A 19,553-nucleotide genomic window follows, 5' to 3' on the forward strand; every position below is an offset into this window, starting at 1 on the left:
TCAAATGTGACGAAATATACTAACTTACACCATTGGCATCCTGTCAAGTGGAAAGGCTGCTCTAGAAGACAGTCGATCAGTTAAGTAAATTGCTCCTCAATATTGCCTTTTGATTTTGTTTTCATAACTTGCACAATGTTGGTTGAGTGCTGATTGACAGCAAATATATCTGAAAATGGTTCCCTCAAATGCGGGATATGAACAACAACTCTTAAATGATGTTTTTTCTGGATGTTGGTGGCCACATGGCCAATGGTTTAGCAGGAGCCAAGTGGCATAGCTATGTCAAAATGGATGCTTAAGCTGCCTTGCAGTAGTCTCTCTGAAGTGGTCTGCACATCTTCACAGGAATGTGGCTCAGAACATAGCAGGGCTTAGGCCTTAAGGAAGTTATGGCTGTCAAGTGCATGAAGTGATCTTTAATATGCCTATTTTCGCTCATAACCCCATATGAATATGGATGTGGAGCACCCCCTTTAAATGGTTTTTCATGTGAGAAACTTCACCAGAGTGCATACTGGTCTGTTCTCTTTTCAAATGTTGTGATTTTTGCTCATACTATGTATTCAGTGCAGATGGACACTTGCAATTTATGAGTGTGTCAACATATAAATTGCAGAGAGAGCATATATTTTCTAATCATTTTTTTGAAGCAGCCATGTTTGATCTACATCATAATATTGGAAAGAGGTAATGAAGTAACTTGGGACATCACTAAGAGTAGATGTCTGAGCCAACTGACATAATCTTAGTGGGTTGGGAGAGAGGGGAGCTGAACCAATTCAATGGGCCAAGCTGCTGCCAGGAATGGAAGCAGGCCATGGCCCTGGTATCACTGTCAGCTGTGTCCCCACCTGCCATTGGCTGCAGGGGTATTGTCATTCATAGTCTATATGCTCCTGTTATCAGCCACAACCCCAGAGCTTTGAAGTCAGGGTCTGTAGACCTAGTGAGCCCATCATTAGATGCAAGCTCAGCAGATGTGCCCTCCATGTATTCTTGACCTCTTGTATTCAGCATGTGTCAAAATATCATCAGCTCCATCCCAACTGGTTATGGTATGATTGCAAGTACAATAGCATAGTACCCACATGTCTCTTATCACTTTCAGCTAATGATGCATGCTCTGTGAAGACAACAACTATCAAGCATGGCTTCTAAGCCAGTATCTATTGTCCAAACATACATAAGTGGGCTCCGTTCTAAATCAGAAGATGAGAAGTCCAAGACTGTCCATGTAAGTATGCACCCTTTTGTAAGGTCCAAGACTGTCCATGTACATGTACACCTTTCTTTTAGGTCAGTTATTGGTCAAAGTTCTCCATTTGTTTTTGTTCAGATGCATGGTACATTGATATGGTTGCAAAGTCTGAAACCTACTGAGATGCTGGTAAAGATAAAGTTTAGCAACATTTGACTTTTATGTTACCAGCATTTTGCTAAAGGCCTGATGGATCAGATGTGGTGAAAATGCTCAAACACAAAGTGAACAGACATTATGGGCATATGTCATGACTTCCTAGTCCCAAAGTGCCACTGTACTGTATAACCGGCCTCACCAGTCACCATGTGCCTCAGGGTACCCAGCTGCTGTGTCACCATCAGGCATGTGTGTGCTGCAGGAGCTGTACCACTATGTCAGCACCGAGCTGCTGGAGGTGCCGCCGGGAGAGCTGCAGGCCTTCATGGACGAGTTCAACCACCAGATATTCAACTTGGCCTCCAGCGCCGACAGCAACGACAAAAAGGGCGCCATTCTGGCCACCGGTAAGATAGCCATACTTGGCGAGGATGGGGGGCTAGACCACTCCACAAACCTGGGCAGACACAAATCATTTAAACCTGAAATGTTAAGCAAAGGCATTAGCGAATGCTTTTGTTTACACTCTACGAATATGCACACACACATCCCACTGTGTCTTTGGTTGGATCCAGTGCACTGGTTGGTTGATTCAATGACAACATTGACATTTCTGTCAATTACAGCACTCCAGTGCCTGCCACCTGGTCCTCAAACGACCAAATTGACTGCCCCCCCCCCCCCGTGGCAGTGAGCCTGATCAGCGTGGACGTGGGCAACAGCACCACGCGCATCTCGCGCTCCGCCAACCTGCTGCGCAACCTGCTGCCGTGCGCCGACATCGGCGTCATCGAGCTAACGGCCAAGGCGGTGGCGCGACTGGCCATGAGCTCCGGCCTGAACTCGGCCGAGTACGTCGAGTTCGAGGTCAAGCGCGCGCTCGAGTGGCTGGGCGGCGAGCGCAACGAGAACCGGCGCCAGTCGGCGGTGAGTGACCTGCAGGGGGCTCAGCGTGCCGGCGCGGGTTTCGGCGCAGGGGGCGGAGGCTTGACGGCGTCGCCGCTCTCGTCTGATCGTGTGGAGACTGCCCGCACCGCTGGAGTCAGGCTGTGCAGGTGGAGTGACCCATCGGAGTGTTTCGGTGGTCGGTCTTTGCGTCGGTGTTTGCGCTGTCTCTTACCTTCGCCTCGACCTAAAGTGCGTGTGGGACGCTACGCTTACCTGCGCCGTGTCTTCTGATATCTTCTGAGCCTGCCTGGTCTGTGGTGAACCTGCCTGCTGGCTGCGGGTCGCGCCCCACTCTGTGCTGAACTTGCCTGCTGGCTGCGGGTCGCGCCCCGCTCTGTGGTGGACCTGCCGACCGGGTGCGGGTCACGCCCCCCTTTGTGGTGAACCTGCCGGCCGGCTGCGGGTCACGCCCCGCCCTGTGGTGAACCTGCCGACCGGCTACGAGTCACGCCCCGCCCTGTGGTGAACCTGCCGACCGGCTACGGGTCACGCCCCGCTCTGTGGTGAACCTGCCGACCGGCTGCGGGTCACGCCCCACTCTGTGGTGAACCTGCTGACCTGCTGTGGGTCACGCCTCGTTGTGTGCTGAACCTGCCGACCTGCTGCGGGTCACGCCCCGCTCTGTGGTGGACCTGCCGGCCGAGTGCGGGTCACGCCCCATTCTGTGCTGAACCTGCCGACCTGCTGTGGGTCACGCCCAGTTCTGTGGCGAACCTGCCGGCCTGCTGCGGGTCACGCCCCGTTCTGTGGTGGACCCGCCGGTCGGCTGCGGGTCACACCCCGCTCTGTGGCGTTCGACAGGTGATCCTGATCCGGGAGTTGGCCGCTTCTGTGCCGACCTACTTCTTCCAGCAAGTGGGTCCGTTCTTCGACATCATCTTCTGCGCGGTGCGCGACCCGAAGGCCAGCATCCGCGAGGGTGCCGTCAGCGCCATCCGCGCCGCCCTCCAGGTCACGGCGCAGCGCGAGGTCAAGGAGACACAGAAGCCCCAGTGGTCAGTGAGCGGGGCGAGAGGGCGCGCGTCCGGCTGCCAGAACGCTGCTGGTGATCACTGTCCGCGGGTTGGGACGTGACGCACGGCGTGTGTCGTGATATACCAGCACTGCTTGCTGCCGACGCGCTGGTTACTGTGTGGGACAATGTCTAGGTTTCACCACGTGCTAGCGGGGTTAGTTTGCTTGTGTGCGCATTGGATAGCAATGATATTTGCTAATTTGTTACCAGGTACCAGCACTTCGTTGGTTTGCCATCGGGTATCAACGGTGCTCGTGTCCGTTTGTACGTCGCCAGGTGTCGGCCGTGTTTGCCGTGTCCCCAGGCGTAAGCACTGCTTGTGTGTGTATGTGTATGTGTGTGTGGGGGGGGGGGGGGGGGCGTGCGTGCGCACGTGCCTGCGTGTGTCACTGAACTGCAGGCCCATGCCTGTCACCAGGTTCCAGCAGTGTTTTTCGGCGGGGCATGTGACCAGGCACCAGCGGGCCCTTGTGAATGCCACGACACCAGTATGCTGCTATCGACGTGACGCAGTCGGCATCGAATGCCACAACGCCAGTATGCTGCTATCGATGCGATGCAGTGGGCATCGCATCTAACTTGCGACGGCCGTGTCCGAGCTCAGACGCCACGGGTTACGTCTGCTCCCCTCCGGGCCGGCCGCGGCCCTCGGCGGGCGAGAGGGCGCGGGGGTGACCCGGCCGCCGCCGCCGACAGGTACCAGCAGTGCTTCGGAGAGCTGGAGCACGGCTTCGTCGACGAGAACCTGCGCGGTCTGACGCGCGACGACCGCGTGCACGGCTCGCTGCTGGTGCTGAACGAGCTGCTGCGCTGCAGCAACGTCGACTGGGAGGTGGAGCAGCAGGAGCTGGAGGCGGTGGCGCTGCACCAGCCCGAGCGGCACGCCCGGGTCAGTCGGCGTCACGCCGCCCCGCTCGCCGGCGCGCGGCGAGCGCGGCTCCACGCGCTCAGCTGGTGAATGACAGTGGTTGTTTAAGCGCTGGTGGCAGTTTTGTGATGTGGGGAGAAAGTCATTGTCGGCGGCTGATGAGAAGTTTTGCAGAAACATTGAACTTGTTCGTTACTCTAGCTTTTGCTGTTTCATGTTATCTGGGATCAGGCCAGGGCTGAGTGAATGACCGCGTGGGCCGATCTCCATCGGGCTCCTGTTGGCCGACTCATCTCGCTTGGTAGCCAGCAGTAGGGCTAAACCCCGCTCAGATCACGATTTATGCGGTGTAGCCAAACCGCGAGTAAACAGCAGCCGGCCGTTGCCAGCCGCTGTTTGCCGGGTGTCTGGTCAGCGGGAGATGCGCTGATGCGCTGGGCTGGAGGCGCTGTCCCGGTCAGGTTCAGCCCTGGCTCGCTGCTTCGGCCAGTTGACTGCCTGTCGCTAGTCGCTGTCGCTCGCGTGGAATCCGTCGTGGTCTTCCCGTTTGAACGTCTGGGATCCCCCTGAGTGACCGTCCTCGAGTGGGTGCTGGCGTTCCGACAAAGACCATGTCTGGACCGCTAGCTGAATGTGACTCTCCGTTTTTGCTGGCTGTTTGGTCTGAGTTGACTTCGAAATAGAAATGGGACGTGAAATCGTGCTGGCTTGGCCCAGCCTGACCTGACCTACCTGACCCACTTCGCCATGTGACTGTGCTGACCTTTCCTGCCCCCCCCCCTCCCCCCACCCGATCCCGGAGCTCACCAGCCCCCTGACTATATGTCTGTACTGACCCGACCCCTGACCTGACTAGACCCTGACCACATGTCTGCTGGCATTTCCAGCCCCTTGTTTTGAATCTGACCAAACCCCTGACCATACTGTGTTTGTGTGATCTTTCTTGCCCCTTGACCCGTGACCCGTGGCCCGACCCATGACCCCCGGCCCCTGACTGTCAATGTATGCCGCCGCAGCACCAGCAGCAGTCGGCGCCGCGCCAGCGCCGCTACAAGGCCATGCTGCTGCGGCTGGCGCAGAAGCCGACCTTCTCGCCCAGCTACCTGCTGAGCGGCGCGCCCGTCAGCGGGCAGCCCCTGTACGCCAGCCTGACGTGTCGCGCCCTGCTCAACGCCAAGTACACCGCCGTCTGCCACCACGTCAGTCGCCGGGCTCACCAGGACTGTTGCGATCTGTTGTCGATGACAGCGTTCCGCAGTGCTACGACGTTGTGCCGTCCGCTTGAATTGCTCGCGAAAGCGGTGTTGGGCGTTTCCGTGCCCGTGGCGCTGTCGTTTGCGCCAGCCGCCATTATGCGTTCTCTCTCCGCGCTCGTCTTGCGAGGCGGGGCGCATGTTTTTGTGAGGTTCATGAGTAAAGGGTCGCGACCTGACAGTACAGGTGACCCGACCGGCACCGACCACGACGGAGCGCTCGAGCGGGGCGGATTGTAATGTAACGCGGTGGGCCCTGTGCCTGCTGCGCTCGGTACTCGATCCGTATTTTCCCTAACCGTTCCTCCGTGCTGCAGGTGACGTCGAACATGTACAACAAGAGCCCGTACGTGCAGCAGGTGATTCTGGCGATGCTGCCTCGGCTGGCGGCCCTCGACCGAGCCAAGTTCTGTGCCAAGTGAGACGCGCGCCGTGCTGGGACGCTCGCCCGCTCCGTCTCATGCGTTGGGTGTATCGCTCACATGTTGAACTTTCGGCGGTCTGTGAAGAAACGGCAGTGCGGGCCCACTTGTGCAAATCGGCAATCATGAGAGCATGTGTAGAATTGTGTATGGTAGCGCGGTGTAGCCAGACCACCAACAGGCATGTCTAGTATCCAGGCAAGCGGCACGCGCGCGCCATGCTTCCCCGCGTTTGTCGCGACTGGGGCGGGCTCTTCCACACTCAGCGTCCACACGGTGCGACAAGTAGTGCTGCGTCTTCCCCCGGCGGACTCGTTTGAGATGAAGCACGCCTGAGTGCGACGAGGCCGCCTTTGTTTCCTGTTTCGTGACCAGTGCTCGGTGAGGTCGGTAACGGAGCGGACGGCTCAGCGCTCCGGACGCGGCGGCGCCTCCGTTAGCACGTGCGACTCACGGCAGCAGCCGCTCGTAGAGGTCTGGAGGCCGGTGACGCGCCCCGGCTGTGGCTCTGCGAGCTCGCCGTCGCTACTTGTGGGTGTGTGGCTCACTCCAGTGGGGCTGACGTTCGAAGAGAACCGCGCTGAATTGTTTAAGCCCTAGCTGCACCTGCAGCGCCCCACGTGGTGTCTGGCTGTCTACCTTCTTCTGGCTTGACGTCGCTAAGTCGGGATTGATGACTAACGCATTGCTCGCTGTATCCCTGGCTCCCTGGTGCTCCCTGCCGTAACGACCACCCCGCGTGACAGCTAATACAGTTGCAGTGCGGCATACGTGACAGCCGCTGCTACTGACAGCTGAGACGACGGCCTCCTGTGACATGTAGCACGGGTTCATAACAGGTGTAGAAGCTGCATCGTGGCCAGCAGTGGCGGCGGCGTGGTGTGACAACGTTGACAGCCAATCCGTTCGAAGAGCGGTGCTGTGTGTCACCTAGGCAGCCTCCTCGCGTGTCAAATGGCACAGCCTGGCCGTGTGGCAGCCGCTCCAGGCGTCAGTCCGTGGCAGTCATGACGGCCCCTGGATTTGACGGCCTTGGTGACCGCCACATGTGGCTGCCGCCCTGCAGGTACATGCCGAAGGCGGTGCAGTACATCCAGTGGTGGCTGCAGCGGAAGGACGCGCCCAAGTCGTCGGCGTTCCTCTGCCTTGGCTTCCTGGCGGCCGCCGTCCGCGAGCACATTACCAAATATATCCCGAACGTGCTGGACGCCATCAAGGCCAACATCATGCCCAAGGTGAGTTGGAACGCGCTGGCCCGGTGCATCGACCGACGCGCAGTAACGGTGGCCAGCAGCTGCGGGCTCTGGCCACACCCGCCAACCGTGGCACGAGGCGACGAGGACAGTGGGGATTTTTGGCTGTGAGCTTTCAAATTAAGCTACGCCCGGCCGTGTGAGCCGTAACGTAGCATGCGCCGTCGGCCAGGCTCGGGCTGGTAGCAACTGTGGGAGCTGAGAGGCTTCGCCGGCGCGGACTCGCTTCCCCTGCCGTCTGGAAGGCCTGCCCTGCCTCGACGGCCGCGGGCGAGCGATGTTCGCGCGGCGGCCGCGCACAGCTGAGGGCGGCGTTTGTGCCCGCGTGCCGACAGGACGGCTCCCTGAAGAAGCGCGGCGCCGCCGGACACACCGACCCGGCCGTCTACGGCTGCATCTGGCTGCTGGCGCGCGCTGGCCGCATCGAGCTGCGCGCGGAGATGGACGAGCTGCTCAACCACATGCTGGCCTCGGCGCTGACGCCGGCGCTGACTCACGCCCTGCAGGTACCGGCTGACAGACGTCTGGGCAGCCGCAGATGCCCGTCGCGTACCGATGGATGCACACGCCTGCGGACAGATGACCAGGCAGATGCCAGATGACAGACCGATGAGGCGCCATATTGCGCGGGATTGTGACGTTAATGAGCAAAGATTTTGTAGGCGTCGCTAAGTGGACACAGTACGGTCATGTGTGGGCCGTATCCGCGCTCGTTCCGGCTATTAGTTGCCGCGACGTACTGCCGCCTGTTACGCCGCGTGTGCCGCGTCCCGTGCTAACCGCGCCGCCCTGACCGCGCCGTCCTGACCGCGCCATCCTGACCGAGCCGTCCTGACCGCGCCGTCCTGGCCGCGCCGTCCTGACCGCGCCGTCCTGACGGCGCCGTGCTGACCGCGCCACCGCCCTGACCCTGCCGCCCTGACCCCGCCGCCCTGATTACGCCGCCCTGACTGGGCCGCCCTGACGGCGCCGTCGCGCTGCAGGAGATCGCCACCCAGATCCCGGAGCTGCGGGTGAAGGCGGGCGACGGCCTGATGACGGTACTGTCGGCGCGGCTGGGCGTCAAGCCACCAGTGCTGCGGCACCGGCCGCCGGCGACCGCGCACGCCAGCCTGCCCGCCGACCGGGCCTCGCTCATCAACACCACGCTGGCAATGCGCACGCTCTCGCACTACGAATACGACAGTGAGTAAGCGGCGTGCCGGTGCGGTGCTGGCTGTCGCGGAGGGCTGGCGGGCTGGGAAAGGCTTGCGTTTTTCACGACGCCTCCGGTTTTCTCTGGTGAGGAAACCGTTGACGTCCTGCTGTCTGTCGAAGTGATGCTTCAGTCGCCGCGATTTATGTTCGTCGTCGGTGGTGTGATGCGCTGTCGCATCCGAAAAGGCCCCCTGGGGGGTGAGGCTCGAGCCGTCGGAGGCCTGACTGTCAGGCGGAGCGGCAGACGGCATGAGCTGCGGACAGCCGGCGTGAGTTGCCGCCGTGCTGGCGCCGTCCGCGTCGGTCGGTGCTGACGCCCTGCGCCCGCCGCCAGACTGGTCGCTGATGATGTTCATCCAGTACTGCGCCGACCACCATCTGCTGTCGGAGGACGCGCAGGTGCGGCTGGAGGCGGTGCGCACCACCTCGCACCTGCTGACGCCGTCGCTGCTGGGCGTTACCGGACGCAGCTCCAGCCTGCAGAAGAGCGTCAGCGACGTCATCAGCAAGCTGCTCGCCGTCGGCATCACGGACACGGGTCAGCGGCGTGGCGCGCGGCGCCGCGGCGGGCCCGCGCCGACCGGCGCTGCGCTCAGGCGATCGGCAGACGTACCGGCTGAGAGAGGGCGGGAAGGGAGGGGGTCTTGTGGTCAAGATCCGCGAGCAGCGCCACCGCGCGGAGGGTCCGCGCTGCTGTTCCGGTGGCTGCGGTCCGGTATTCTTGTTGTGGTGACTAAGTGGACCTCGTTTGTTGACAAGGGCTTACGGGTGGAGGTAAGTTAGACGCATGCCGAACTTGCACAATGCAAGTGATACGAACTACGTGGCTAGCTGCCAAATGAATGGGTTGGAAACTCGCAAGAGCGCGGCAATGTGCGTAGATGATTGCAAGGGCTGTTGGCCGCCGTTTCAGACCCGGAGATCCGTCTGACGGTCTTCTGGTCGCTGGAGGAGCGTTTCGACAACCATCTCGCCCAGGCAGAGAACCTGAACGCCCTGTTTGTGGCGCTGAACGACCAGGTGCGTTGCGTGGCCGGGTGGGTCTGTACGGGCCACCAGCCGCGCCAAACTCGGCTCTCTCCCCACTACGTAAAACCGCGGCTGTTTGTCCCTTGCCCTGTATCTGAAGGCTAGACGTCGTCTTTGAGGTGATTTGGCTCCATCAGGCCTTTTTTGTCGTCGGATGGTCAGCTGCGCACGCACGCGAGTGAGGAGTCTGCCCACTCGCCGCGTGCTGCGCGCGGCCGTGACGTCCGGGCCGTGACATGCCGGCAGTGACGTGCCAGCCGTGACGTGTAGTCGTGACGTGCCGGCCGTAAGGTACCGGCCGTGACGTGCCGGCCGTGACGTCCGGGCCGTGACATGACAGAGACGTGCTGGCCGTGACGTGCCGTCCGTGACGTGTGGTCGTGACGTGCCGGCCGTGACGTCCAGGCCGTGACTTGCTGGCCGTGACGCGTGGTCGTGACGTGCCCGCCGTGACGTCCGGGCCGTGACATGCGGGCAGTGGTGTGCCGGCCGTAACGTGTGGCTGTGTGACGTCAGCCGGTGCTCGGCCGCAGGTGTTCGAGATCCGTGAGATGGTGCTCTGCATCATCGGCCGCCTGAGCGCCATGAACCCGGCGTACGTCATGCCGAGCCTGCGGAAGACGCTGATCCAGGTGGGCGGCCGCCCGCTGGCCGGCTAGTGTGCTCCGCCCGGCTCGGTGGGGCTGGGCTGACTGGCGCGCGCTGGCGAGCCCGTCTCACTCCGTCAAGATGCGGCTGGTTGCGATGTCAGTTTTTTGTGGGCCGCCATCGATTGGGTGTGGTCAGAACTGTTCAGTCGGGCCGCTGGAAATGGTGTTTCGCATCAGTGCGACGTTTAGCCTGTACCAGCGCGTCCTGTTCCATCGGCTGGTTGGCTTCCGCAAGCCCGTGTCGTAACCTTTGTTAAACATTGCATCGCTCTTCTTCGAATTCTGAATCTCTTTGTCCTGCGAAGGCATGTGGCCGTGTAAACTCCGGTGAACAGTTTCGTTGTTTGTTCGCTGTGGATGATACCCAGTGACAGCTCAACAGGTGTTCTCGGTACGACATCGTCGGTCCCGCGCCGTGTGTGGCTGTACAGCTGGGCCGCGTGCGAGGTCGGCCGTCGCCCCTGACCCGTCCCGCTCGCGCCGGGCCGCCGCCAGATCCTGACCGAGCTGGAGCACAGCGGGCTGGCGCGCAACCGCGAGCAGTCGGCCCGCCTGCTCGGCCACCTGGTGTCGTCCTCGCCGCGGCTGACGCGGCCCTACCTGCGCCCCATCATGAAGGTGCTCTGCCAGCGGCTCAAGGAGAGCGAGCCCAACCCCGTGGTGGTCAGCAGCATCCTCTACGCCGTCGGCGATCTGGCCCACGTGAGTCGGCGCTGGGTACGGCTGCGACGCCGCCCGCCGCGCGCTCTGGTGTACGAGGTCTGTTGGACCGCCAGCGCTCTCCCGATTCCAGTTCACTAACGGTGTTAAGTGTGCGCGCGCACGCGCGGAGAGTCGCCTCAGCGCTGTATGCTCGGCTGTCGGAAGCCTGCGCCTCCCGCGGAGGCCCGTGTCTGCCGCGGAGGCCTGTGTCTGCCGCTGAGTCCTGTGTCTGTCGCGAAGGCCCGTGTCTGCCGCGGAGGCCCGTGTCTGCCGCGGAGGCCTGTATCTGCCGCGAAGGCCCGTGTCTACCGTGGAGACTCGTGTCTGTCGGTGCGTTTTCCGACACATCACGGCAAGGGAAGCAGGGGGTGTAGTGACAGTGGCAGACGCTGGCGGCGGCTCCTCCGTAGCCGACTCTGGCTGACTGCTCACGCGAGGGCGTCCGGCAGGTGAGCGGGCCCGAGATGGGCCACTGGGTCAACGAGCTGTTCCCGCTGCTGCTGGCCATCCTGGCCGACAACACGTCGCTGGCCAAGCGCGAGGCTGCGCTGTACACGCTGGCCAACCTGGTGCAGGCGCGCGCCGACCCGTCGGCACCCTCGGTCAGTCCGTACCAGCAATACCCGCAGCTGCTCGACCTGCTCATCGGCTTCCTGAAGACGGAACAGCAGCCCACCATACGGTAGGAGCGACGCCGCCGGCTTCTCCAGGCGGAGAGCGGGAGGGGCGCCGCGTTTGGAACCGTCGCGCGCAGGTCTGGGTCACGTGCGAAGGCGCGGAGGCTGGGTCGGCTTGAATCATGCGGGGTTCGGGTGTCAGGCGTGATAACACAGTATGTGCCAATAATTGTACCAGTTTGCTCGTATTGCTCTCTGCTTGCGGCCACTGGTACGTTTACTTCATAGTATGTACGCACTTATGAACTACGCTGTGTGCGTGACCGGCGTGTGGTCGTCGTGTCCGCCGACGTCCACGATCCTCCAATGGCCGCGTTGACCGCCGCTGCACTGTTGACGGCTCGTCCGACTGTTCCGCAGCCGGGAGACGATCCGCGTGCTGGGCCTGCTCGGCGCCCTCGACCCGTACCACTACAAGACGCTGCGCCAGGAGGAGAACGAGGAGTGCCTGGTCATCCCCGACCCGGACACCACCGACACGCTCGGTCAGTGGCCGGCTCAGCGGCGCGCTTCGCCAGCGGTGGCGTGTCGGAGTCCGTGCTCGCGTGCTGCGCAGCCACGTCCGGCCTCGTGACCCAGCCGCCGGCGGCGCGCGGAAGGTCTGACCGGGCGCGCGGTGCGTTACAGCGGACGCCAACAGCAGCGTGCGGCTGGTGAACATGTCGCAGGTCTCCATGGAGGAGTTCTACCCGGCCGTGGCGTTCGGCACGCTGATGAAGATCATCCGCGACCCGGCGCTGTCCCAGTACCACACCATGGTGGTGCAGGTGCGTCCTGGTGCTGGAGGGTCAGGAGAGGCGTGGAGTGGCTCCCGCTCCCGTGTAACTCAGCTGCGGATATTAATGGTCCGGCGGAACTCGTTGCGGTGTATCTCATTGTAAAGCTCATGAGAGCGTGTTACGGTATTTGTTGGTCGCTTGTTCACTCTGTGTTACAATATTACCGCTGGATTGTTAACCCACCAATGGACTTATTTCAAGCGACCTTACAACTTACCATGACCTCTATGCCTGGCGATCTTATTACGGCGAGGCCGTTTGCTGTCAAATTAGTTCGCCGGCAACTTGTCAGATAATCAAGATGACAACCAAGACGCCAATGGCGACCTCAGAACCTTGCGTGTGTGATGAGCCGCGGTGCTCCACTGAAGTGAACCAAGTAACGCTCGCGCCCTGACACGTGGCGGTGCTCCGTTTCAGGCGATCTCCTTCATCGTCAAGTCGCTGGGCACCAAGTGCGTGCCATACCTGTCGCAGGTGATGCCGTGCCTGCTGCTGGTTATTCGCACGGCCGACCCGCCCTTCCGCGAGTTCCTCTTTCAGCAGCTGGCCACGCTGATCGACGTGGTGCGCCAGCACGTGCGGCCCTCGCTGCGGGACATCTTTGCCGTTATCAAGGTAGGGCTGGACGCGGCCGGCGCTGATGCCGACGGCCGGGGTGATTCTCGACTGGAAGTAGACTCGACTGGCTACTAGAAGCCAGGCCAGTCTTCTTTTGGACGGTATTTAGTCTACTTTTGATCGGTTTTAAGTCTACTTCTGGTCGGTCTTTAGTCTAGTTAGTCGGTCTTCAATCTACATTTGGTCGGTTTTTAGTTGTGGCTGTTGTGTTCAGAGCGCCTCGTGTAGAATATCGTAAACATTTTATCTCAGCGAATCCGGTTCAATAATTCGCGTGCAGGATGTCCATGAACGAGAGCCGGGAGCGGTGGGGGACCTGGGCGCTGACGAGTTCCGTACGTGTGCGCCCCGGACAGGAGTTCTGGCAGCTGGACTCGCCGCTGCAGCCGACGCTAATAGCGCTGGTGGAGCACATCGCCGTGGCGCTCGGCTCTGAGTTCAAGACGTACATGCCGCAGCTGATCCCCAACACACTGCGCGTGCTCTACCACGACACCAGCCGGGACCGCGTGGTCACCAGCAAGGTACGGCTCCGGCTGGGTCACCAGCGGGCCGGGGGCGCTGCCTCACCAGCGAGGTGGGGTGGTGTCAGGCCAGCACGGTACGGCTCTGGCTGTGTCACCAGCAGGCCGGGGGTGCTCCTCAACCGGCAAGGTGGGGTGGTGTCAGGCCAGCACGGTACGGCCCCGGCTGTATTAGGCCAGCAAGGCTGGGGCGACTGTAAGAAACGTGCCGCAGCGGAGCAAGTGGCTGACTGGTTGGGTTTGCCTCCTTGCCATTAGCAGCTGCGCTACCTGACGATGTGTTGGCGTGTAATACAACAGCCCCAATATTAGTGTTTAAACTGAGGACAGCTGATCGTTTTGGCAAAGCATGACTCCCAAAGCCAGGATTCTGGGTGAGCGCTGAGCCAGATGACGCTGTGAAGCCTATGGCGCGCAAACGTCACATGCGCCTGCTCGTGTGTTTTGTAGTGTCAGCAGTGGGTAAGTGTGATTGTCATGCTATTTGCATATGCCATTGCCCTGGACTGGATTTAACCGCCATACGGACCCGCATGGCCTGCCACCCGCCGTTGAAACGGAGCGGAGCTCTGAAAGGTAAACCTCCGGGCCTGCACCATGCTCCAGGGGGCTCTCCCGTGACCCGCGGGCGGTGCTGCCGGCGGCGGGCCGGCCGCGTGGCCTGTCCCTGACTGCCGCCGCCGTCCACCCTCAGCTGCTGTCGGCGCTGCGGAAGGTGGGACGCAACCTGGACGACCACCTGCACCTGGTGCTGCCGCCGATCGTGCGGCTCTTCGACCCGCGCGAGGCGCCGCTCTCCGTGTGCCAGGAGGCGCTGGCCACCGTCGCCGACCTGGCCACCAAGCTCGACCTCACGGAATACGTCGGCCGCATCATGCACCCGCTGGTGGGTGCTCCAGTGATGGCGGGTCCGTCCGCTGGCTGGCGGGTGTTGTGCAGACGGGGTTTCTGCTGGGTGGGGAGAAGGGGGGGGGGGGGGGGGACGCTGGTTTGAAAGGACCGGGATGCGGCCCGGGTTGAAAGGGCCGTGGTATAACCCGAAAAGGTCTTGTTTTTGTTGTTTATTTGTGTTTGTTTGGTTCTTGCCCGCTGTTTGTGTTTTGTTTTTGTGTTTGTTCTTGCTTCGTGTTTGTTTTTGTTTTTGTTCTTGCTTCGGGATTCGGGAATCTTTGTCTCCTTGCCTTCTCCGCCGATCCGTTGTCTCGACAAGCTGTGCGTATCCCCACTCTCCGTCCTGCGTGGCTGTTGTGCTCTGGTGTCTACCAACTAGGTATGGTACTCGTCTCAAATCAGCTGTGCTTCCATCTCACGTGTTATGTGTGAGCTCGGCCTGGTAACATGGTACCACGGCCACGACCTGTACCTGAGCTCAGATCCGTGCACGCACTGCCCCCCGCGCTGTTTGTTAGGCTAGCGGTGTGTGCAAACCACAATCATCGTCAGTTTTCGCGCATACATCGAAGTCCCGCAAGAACGGTTCTGAAATTTGTACTATGTTCAGAATACTACCAATACCAGTGGACTGAGAAAGTTGCGCAGCAGACATTGGTGACGTCTCAGCCAGTGCTATTTGTTGTTCAGTTATGCTTGACAGTTGACTGCGCGTGTCAGACTGAGGTTTGGCGGCCGTGTTATGACATGGCATTTGTTTTGCCCAAAGCAAAGCCGTTGGGCGAGCACTTTCCACTGATCTGAGGTTGGCTTTCAGCAGTGGAGACACCGCGGCCCTTGTGATAAGCATGCTCAGCAGGAAAGCTGATCCCAAAATCATCCCCGTGAAGCGTGCGGCGAAGTTTCTATGAGATGGGGTGTGCGGAGTGAGTCCATGTCTCTTGACCATGGCCTGCGTCGCCTTCCAACGGTGCGACATGTGCCACCACGCGGACACTCGGCGTCCCTGGCTGGCCGTGTCGCCGCCCCGTGCGCTGGCCACCGCCTGAGCCAGCGCCGGCGCCGCCTCTGCCCTCAGATCCGGTGTCTGGACACGTGCCCCTCCCTGCGCGCGCCGGCCGTGGAGACGCTGTGCGCGCTGATCCAGCAGCTGCGCCGCCGCTACGCCCTGTTCATGCCGGCCGTCAACAAGGTGCTGCTCAAGCACGGCGTGCAGAACGTCGAATACGACCAGGTGGTCAGCACGCACGTCCTGGTGAGCAGCGGCCCGGCGCCCCCGCACGCCGCTCGGGCGGCCGGACCGGGCGGGGGGCGGCGACGAGGCGGTGGTGAGGTCGCTGGCGTCGCCACCTCGCGTGGAAACGAGCCAAGTGTCTTGTGGCGGGGTTGAGTCTAGATCTTTCGGCCACGAGCCCAGCGTTTGGGCGACTCGGTCAACAAATTTGCCGCGCACGCCCTGTGCCCTGTTCATACGCGGTCAAGTTTGATCGGCCGGTGCAGCGTCTGACGTGAGTGTTGTCAGGAGGAGATCGGTGTCCGAAACTGCGTGGGTCGTGCGTTGTGGAGGTCGTGGCTGGCAGCGTCCACGTGTGTCGCGTGTTCGGTGACGTCCGTCCGCCAGTCAGGACCCGCGCCGTCTGTCCGCAGACCTCGTCGATGGAGGACGACTGTCCCAACAGCGTGTTCCAGCCGGGCTTCGTGCAGCCGGAGACCGCCGAGCCGGCGCCGTCCAAGAAGGTGAGCCGGCCGGCCGGCCGTGACGAGCGCGGCCGCCGCTCCGCCGCTCCCCGCGGCTGGCTGGCTGGCTGCGGCCCGGCTCGTCACGGCGTCAGCTCGCTGCCGACGGCGAGCGCGCCGCGTACGGTACTCAACACCGCAGCGGAGACAGCCGGCGTACGGCCGTGTGTGTGTGTGTGTGTGTGTGTGTGTGTGTGTGTGTGTGTGTGTGTGTGTGTGTGTGTGTGTGTGTGTGTGTGTGTGTGTGTGTGTGTGTGTGTGTGTGTGTGTGTGTGCGTGCGTGCGTGCGTGCGTGCGTGCGTGCGTGCGTGCGTGCGTGCGTGCGTGCGTGCGTGCGTGCGTGCGTGCGTGCGTGCGTGCGTGCGTGCGTGCGTGCGTGCGTGCGTGCGTGCGTGCGTGCGTGCGTGCGTGCGTGCGTGCGTGCGTGCGTGCGTGCGTGCGTGCGTGCGTGCGTGCGTGCGTGCGTGCGTGCGTGCGTGCGTGCGTGCGTGCGTGCGTGCGTGCGTGCGTGCGTGCGTGCGTGCGTGCGTGCGTGCGTGCGTGCGTGCGTGCCGCCGCGGAGCCGCTGGAGTCGCGCCGACGGACCGCCTGTCTCCGCCCTCAGCTGTGGGTGTCGGTGCACAACCTGCAGCAGGCCTGGATGGCCTCCCGCCGCATCAGCAAGGATGACTGGTCCGAGTGGCTCCGCCGGCTCAGCATCGCCGTGCTCAAGGAGTCGCCCTCGCACGCGCTCAGGTCAGTGCCCGGACCGCCAGCTCGCCGGCGCTCGAGCTCGGTCAGCAGAGCGGCGCTGGCGGGGCGCCGTCAGCGGTGTGAGTAGGGTGGCTGGTGAGCGCCGCGGCTTGCTCTCTGGCGCGGGTTATATAAGCCTTCGCCCATCGCTGCACACGGCCAGTTTTGCCTGTATGCTCCGCGGTCTGTCTCGGTTGTATTCAACCGAACCGCAATTCCTGTTCCAGTCGCACCCCCTTCATGTTCCCCACTGATTATGAGTCTATGGCGACTCCCCGCCATCGTCACTTGCTACTGCGGCGAGAGCCGACTCGTTCCCAGCCTGAAACTCGCGAAACTCAGCTCATTCAGCGGCACTGCCCTGTTGTATTAGGTCGTTCTCGCCGCGTCTGCCGGCGCTGGCCTCGCTATCGTCCGGCCACGTCGTGCTGCGCTCTGGCTCAGTCTGACCTCGCTACCGGCCGGTCAGTCGTGCTGCGCGCTGGCCCAGTCTGACCTCGCTACCGGCCGGTCAGGTCGCGCTATGCGCTGGAGTCTGTTCTCGCTACCGGCCGGTCAGGTCGTGCTGCGCTCTGGCTCAGTCTGACCTCGACTGACCTCGCCACCGGTCCGCCAGGTCGTGCTGCGCGCTGGCCCAGTCGTACCCGCAGCTGTCGCGCGACCTGTTCAACGCGGCGTTCGTGTCGTGCTGGTCGGAGCTGGACAAGGAGCGCCAGACCGAGCTGCTGGACGCCATCCGGCTGGCGCTGCGCTCGCAGGAGATCCCCGAGATCACGCAGACGCTGCTCAACCTGGCCGAGTTTATGGAGCACTGCGATATGGTGGGCGGCGAGGCGCCGGCGCCCCGGCCGCGGGGCCGTGTCGGCAGGCAGCGGTGGTGTGGCTGGGCTGGGGGTACCCCTCAATGGGGCTGCGGTAGAAGTCGGGCCGTTTTTGTGTGCAGATGTGGTAACAGGGTCATGGAAACGATGCTTTGGATCTATGCGCAGGTCTGGAAGGATTTATTAGGCCTTCCCTATGATATTTGCATTGGCATATTTGGCTTTTGCTTCTGACGTTGAGCCCATGCTGCGTGGAGAGCTGTATGTCACACGTCCATAACTCAGCGTGCTGTGTGCTTGTGTTGGCGAGCGTACCGCGGGTAGCCGTGAGACGGACTTCCGTCCGTTCGCGGAGTCGGCGTGTGACTGACGTCTCCCTGCGTGTGTGTGCGCGCACCAGGAGTCGCTGCCGATCGAGAACCGACTGCTGGGCGAGCAGGCGCTCCGCTGCCGCGCTTACGCCAAGGCGCTGCACTACAAGGAGGAGGAGTTCCACAAGGGCGCCACCACCCAAGTCATCGAGACGCTCATCTCCGTCAACAACAAGCTGCAGCAGAAGGAGGCTGCCCAGGGTGAGGTCGGCGGCTCTGCGCGGGCGCAGCGGACGCGGCGTGCTCAGAGAGCGTCGCAGCGTCCGGAGACCGAGGTCGGCCGATCGACGGCGCCGGCCGGGCGCTGGCGGAAACGTCTCAGCCGGCTGTAAGGCCCTCGCGGCCAGCTGTTTGGCGTCGGAGCGGCTGGCTGAGTTTTGATGGCCCGGGATGCTGCGTCACTGCCACCTGTCATATCAGCTAACTCGGTGGCTGGCGCTAGGCATGGATGCGTGAATGGGTTTTTCGCCGTCTCGCCTGTCTTCGGTGGATGCTTAAGCCAGAGGCCACATAGTGGCACTGTCGTCACATCCCTGTCCGTGCCTGTGCGAGCGGCGCCGTGACAGCTTCTGCTGCCTCGTGCGGTGGCTGGAGACTGAGCACCGCCGTCTGTCCGGCCAGGTCTGCTCGAGTACGCGCGCAAGCACCACACCAAGTCGGTGTCGGTGCAGGAGCGCTGGCACGAGAAGCTGCACGACTGGCAGTCGGCGCTGGACGCCTACACGGCCAAGCTGGCCGAGCCGGCCGACGACGCCGAGCCGGTCGACGCCGACTTCCAGCTGCGGCTCGGCCAGATGCGCTGCATGGAGGCCCTCGGACAGTGGTCAGTGGCGGCGGCGACTGGCGCTCGGACAGTGGTCAGTGGCGGCGGCGGTCTCGGTGCCGGAGCTGACCTACCGAACGCAGCTGAGTCTGGATGTGCGTTGCCTAACGCGCCCCTCGGTCTGGATGTGCATCACCGATCGCCGCTTAGTCTGAATGCGCCCCACCGAGCGCGCCCCTTGGTCTGGATGTGCCCTACTGAACGCGCCCCTAGGTCTGGACGTTTCTCTCCGAACGCGCCCCTAGGTGTGCACGTGCCCTACCGAACGCCGCTCAATCTGGATGTGCCCCACCGAATGCGCCCCTAGGTGTGTTCGGTGGGGCACATCGTATATGTACCGTATGTGTCGTATCGGACGTCGCTCAGTCCGAATTTTCTCCACTGAGCACCGCTCAGTCTGGATGTGTGCTATCTAACGTCCCTCAGTTGGGCTGATATGGATCCACATTCGCTGTATGATTTGTGCACAGAGCTGACTGATACCTAGTCTGGCGTCACCATACCGCTCGTCTCGGAGAGAGCTGACACCGTGCACCGACAGCCACTAACGTCTGACCTGAACCCGGTGACCACGTGGTGTCCGTGAGCCAACTCTCGAGCTCCTCACGCCATCGCCGGCGCCTGTGACCAACTGCCCTCTGCCCTGACCCATGGACGTGTCGTGGCTCGGGGCAGCAGCTGCAGGATACCTGTCCTATGATCTGATCCCAGGAGTCTAGGGGCTCTGACGTGACTCCGCTGTCGATCCAACATCTTCTCCGACCCGTGGCCTGACTGCGGGGACTATCGAACTTCTGACCCGACCCCCATTGGCCATGTCATTTGTGGCCCGAGTCAGGGGGATGCCTCACCCCAGACATAACCTCAGTCGCCATCGGAT

The 19,553-nt window shown here is 62.0% G+C and overlaps 2 protein-coding genes across 2 annotated transcripts in view; both read left to right on the forward strand.

Annotated features, from left to right (window-relative positions):
- Positions 1 to 890: 890 nt before the first annotated feature.
- Positions 891 to 5,866, forward strand: LOC119096579 (serine/threonine-protein kinase mTOR). The gene is made up of 7 exons (XM_037219481.1): positions 891 to 1,237; positions 1,623 to 1,767; positions 2,052 to 2,287; positions 3,110 to 3,303; positions 4,020 to 4,212; positions 5,208 to 5,390; positions 5,762 to 5,866. The coding sequence occupies exons 1-7, from the start codon at positions 1,151 to 1,153 to the stop codon at positions 5,864 to 5,866; spliced, it is 1,143 nt and encodes a 380-aa protein (XP_037075376.1). The 5' UTR covers positions 891 to 1,150.
- A 982-nt stretch (positions 5,867 to 6,848) lies between these two features.
- LOC119096884 (serine/threonine-protein kinase mTOR) overlaps positions 6,849 to 19,553 on the forward strand; it is a 30,019-nt gene continuing 17,314 nt past the window's right edge. Inside the window, exons 1-19 of the mRNA XM_037219869.1 lie at positions 6,849 to 7,101; positions 7,455 to 7,625; positions 8,103 to 8,304; positions 8,651 to 8,854; positions 9,230 to 9,336; positions 9,879 to 9,977; positions 10,491 to 10,697; positions 11,147 to 11,379; positions 11,735 to 11,859; positions 12,002 to 12,141; positions 12,574 to 12,771; positions 13,131 to 13,298; positions 13,993 to 14,184; positions 15,268 to 15,444; positions 15,837 to 15,926; positions 16,531 to 16,661; positions 17,275 to 17,479; positions 17,880 to 18,051; positions 18,472 to 18,673. Coding sequence (XP_037075764.1) covers positions 6,874 to 7,101; positions 7,455 to 7,625; positions 8,103 to 8,304; positions 8,651 to 8,854; positions 9,230 to 9,336; positions 9,879 to 9,977; positions 10,491 to 10,697; positions 11,147 to 11,379; positions 11,735 to 11,859; positions 12,002 to 12,141; positions 12,574 to 12,771; positions 13,131 to 13,298; positions 13,993 to 14,184; positions 15,268 to 15,444; positions 15,837 to 15,926; positions 16,531 to 16,661; positions 17,275 to 17,479; positions 17,880 to 18,051; positions 18,472 to 18,673 — 3,251 coding nt within the window. The 5' untranslated portion in view covers positions 6,849 to 6,873. The remainder of the gene's footprint in view (positions 7,102 to 7,454; positions 7,626 to 8,102; positions 8,305 to 8,650; positions 8,855 to 9,229; positions 9,337 to 9,878; positions 9,978 to 10,490; positions 10,698 to 11,146; positions 11,380 to 11,734; positions 11,860 to 12,001; positions 12,142 to 12,573; positions 12,772 to 13,130; positions 13,299 to 13,992; positions 14,185 to 15,267; positions 15,445 to 15,836; positions 15,927 to 16,530; positions 16,662 to 17,274; positions 17,480 to 17,879; positions 18,052 to 18,471; positions 18,674 to 19,553) is intronic.

The sequence above is a fragment of the Pollicipes pollicipes genome, unplaced genomic scaffold (assembly GCF_011947565.3).
Source record: "Pollicipes pollicipes isolate AB1234 unplaced genomic scaffold, Ppol_2.1 Scaffold_4295;HRSCAF=5057_pilon_pilon_pilon, whole genome shotgun sequence".
Lineage (NCBI taxonomy): Eukaryota > Metazoa > Arthropoda > Thecostraca > Pollicipedomorpha > Pollicipedidae > Pollicipes > Pollicipes pollicipes.

Coding starts and splice junctions, on each gene's coding strand:
- LOC119096579 (XM_037219481.1), top strand. CDS start 1,151: ATGGCTTCTAAGCCAGTATCTATTGTCCAAACATACATAAGTGGGCTC. Junction 1,238..1,622: donor AGAAGTCCAAGACTGTCCAT/GTAAGTATGCAC, acceptor TGTGTGCTGCAG/GAGCTGTACCACTATGTCAG. Junction 1,768..2,051: donor GGGCGCCATTCTGGCCACCG/GTAAGATAGCCA, acceptor CCCCCGTGGCAG/TGAGCCTGATCAGCGTGGAC.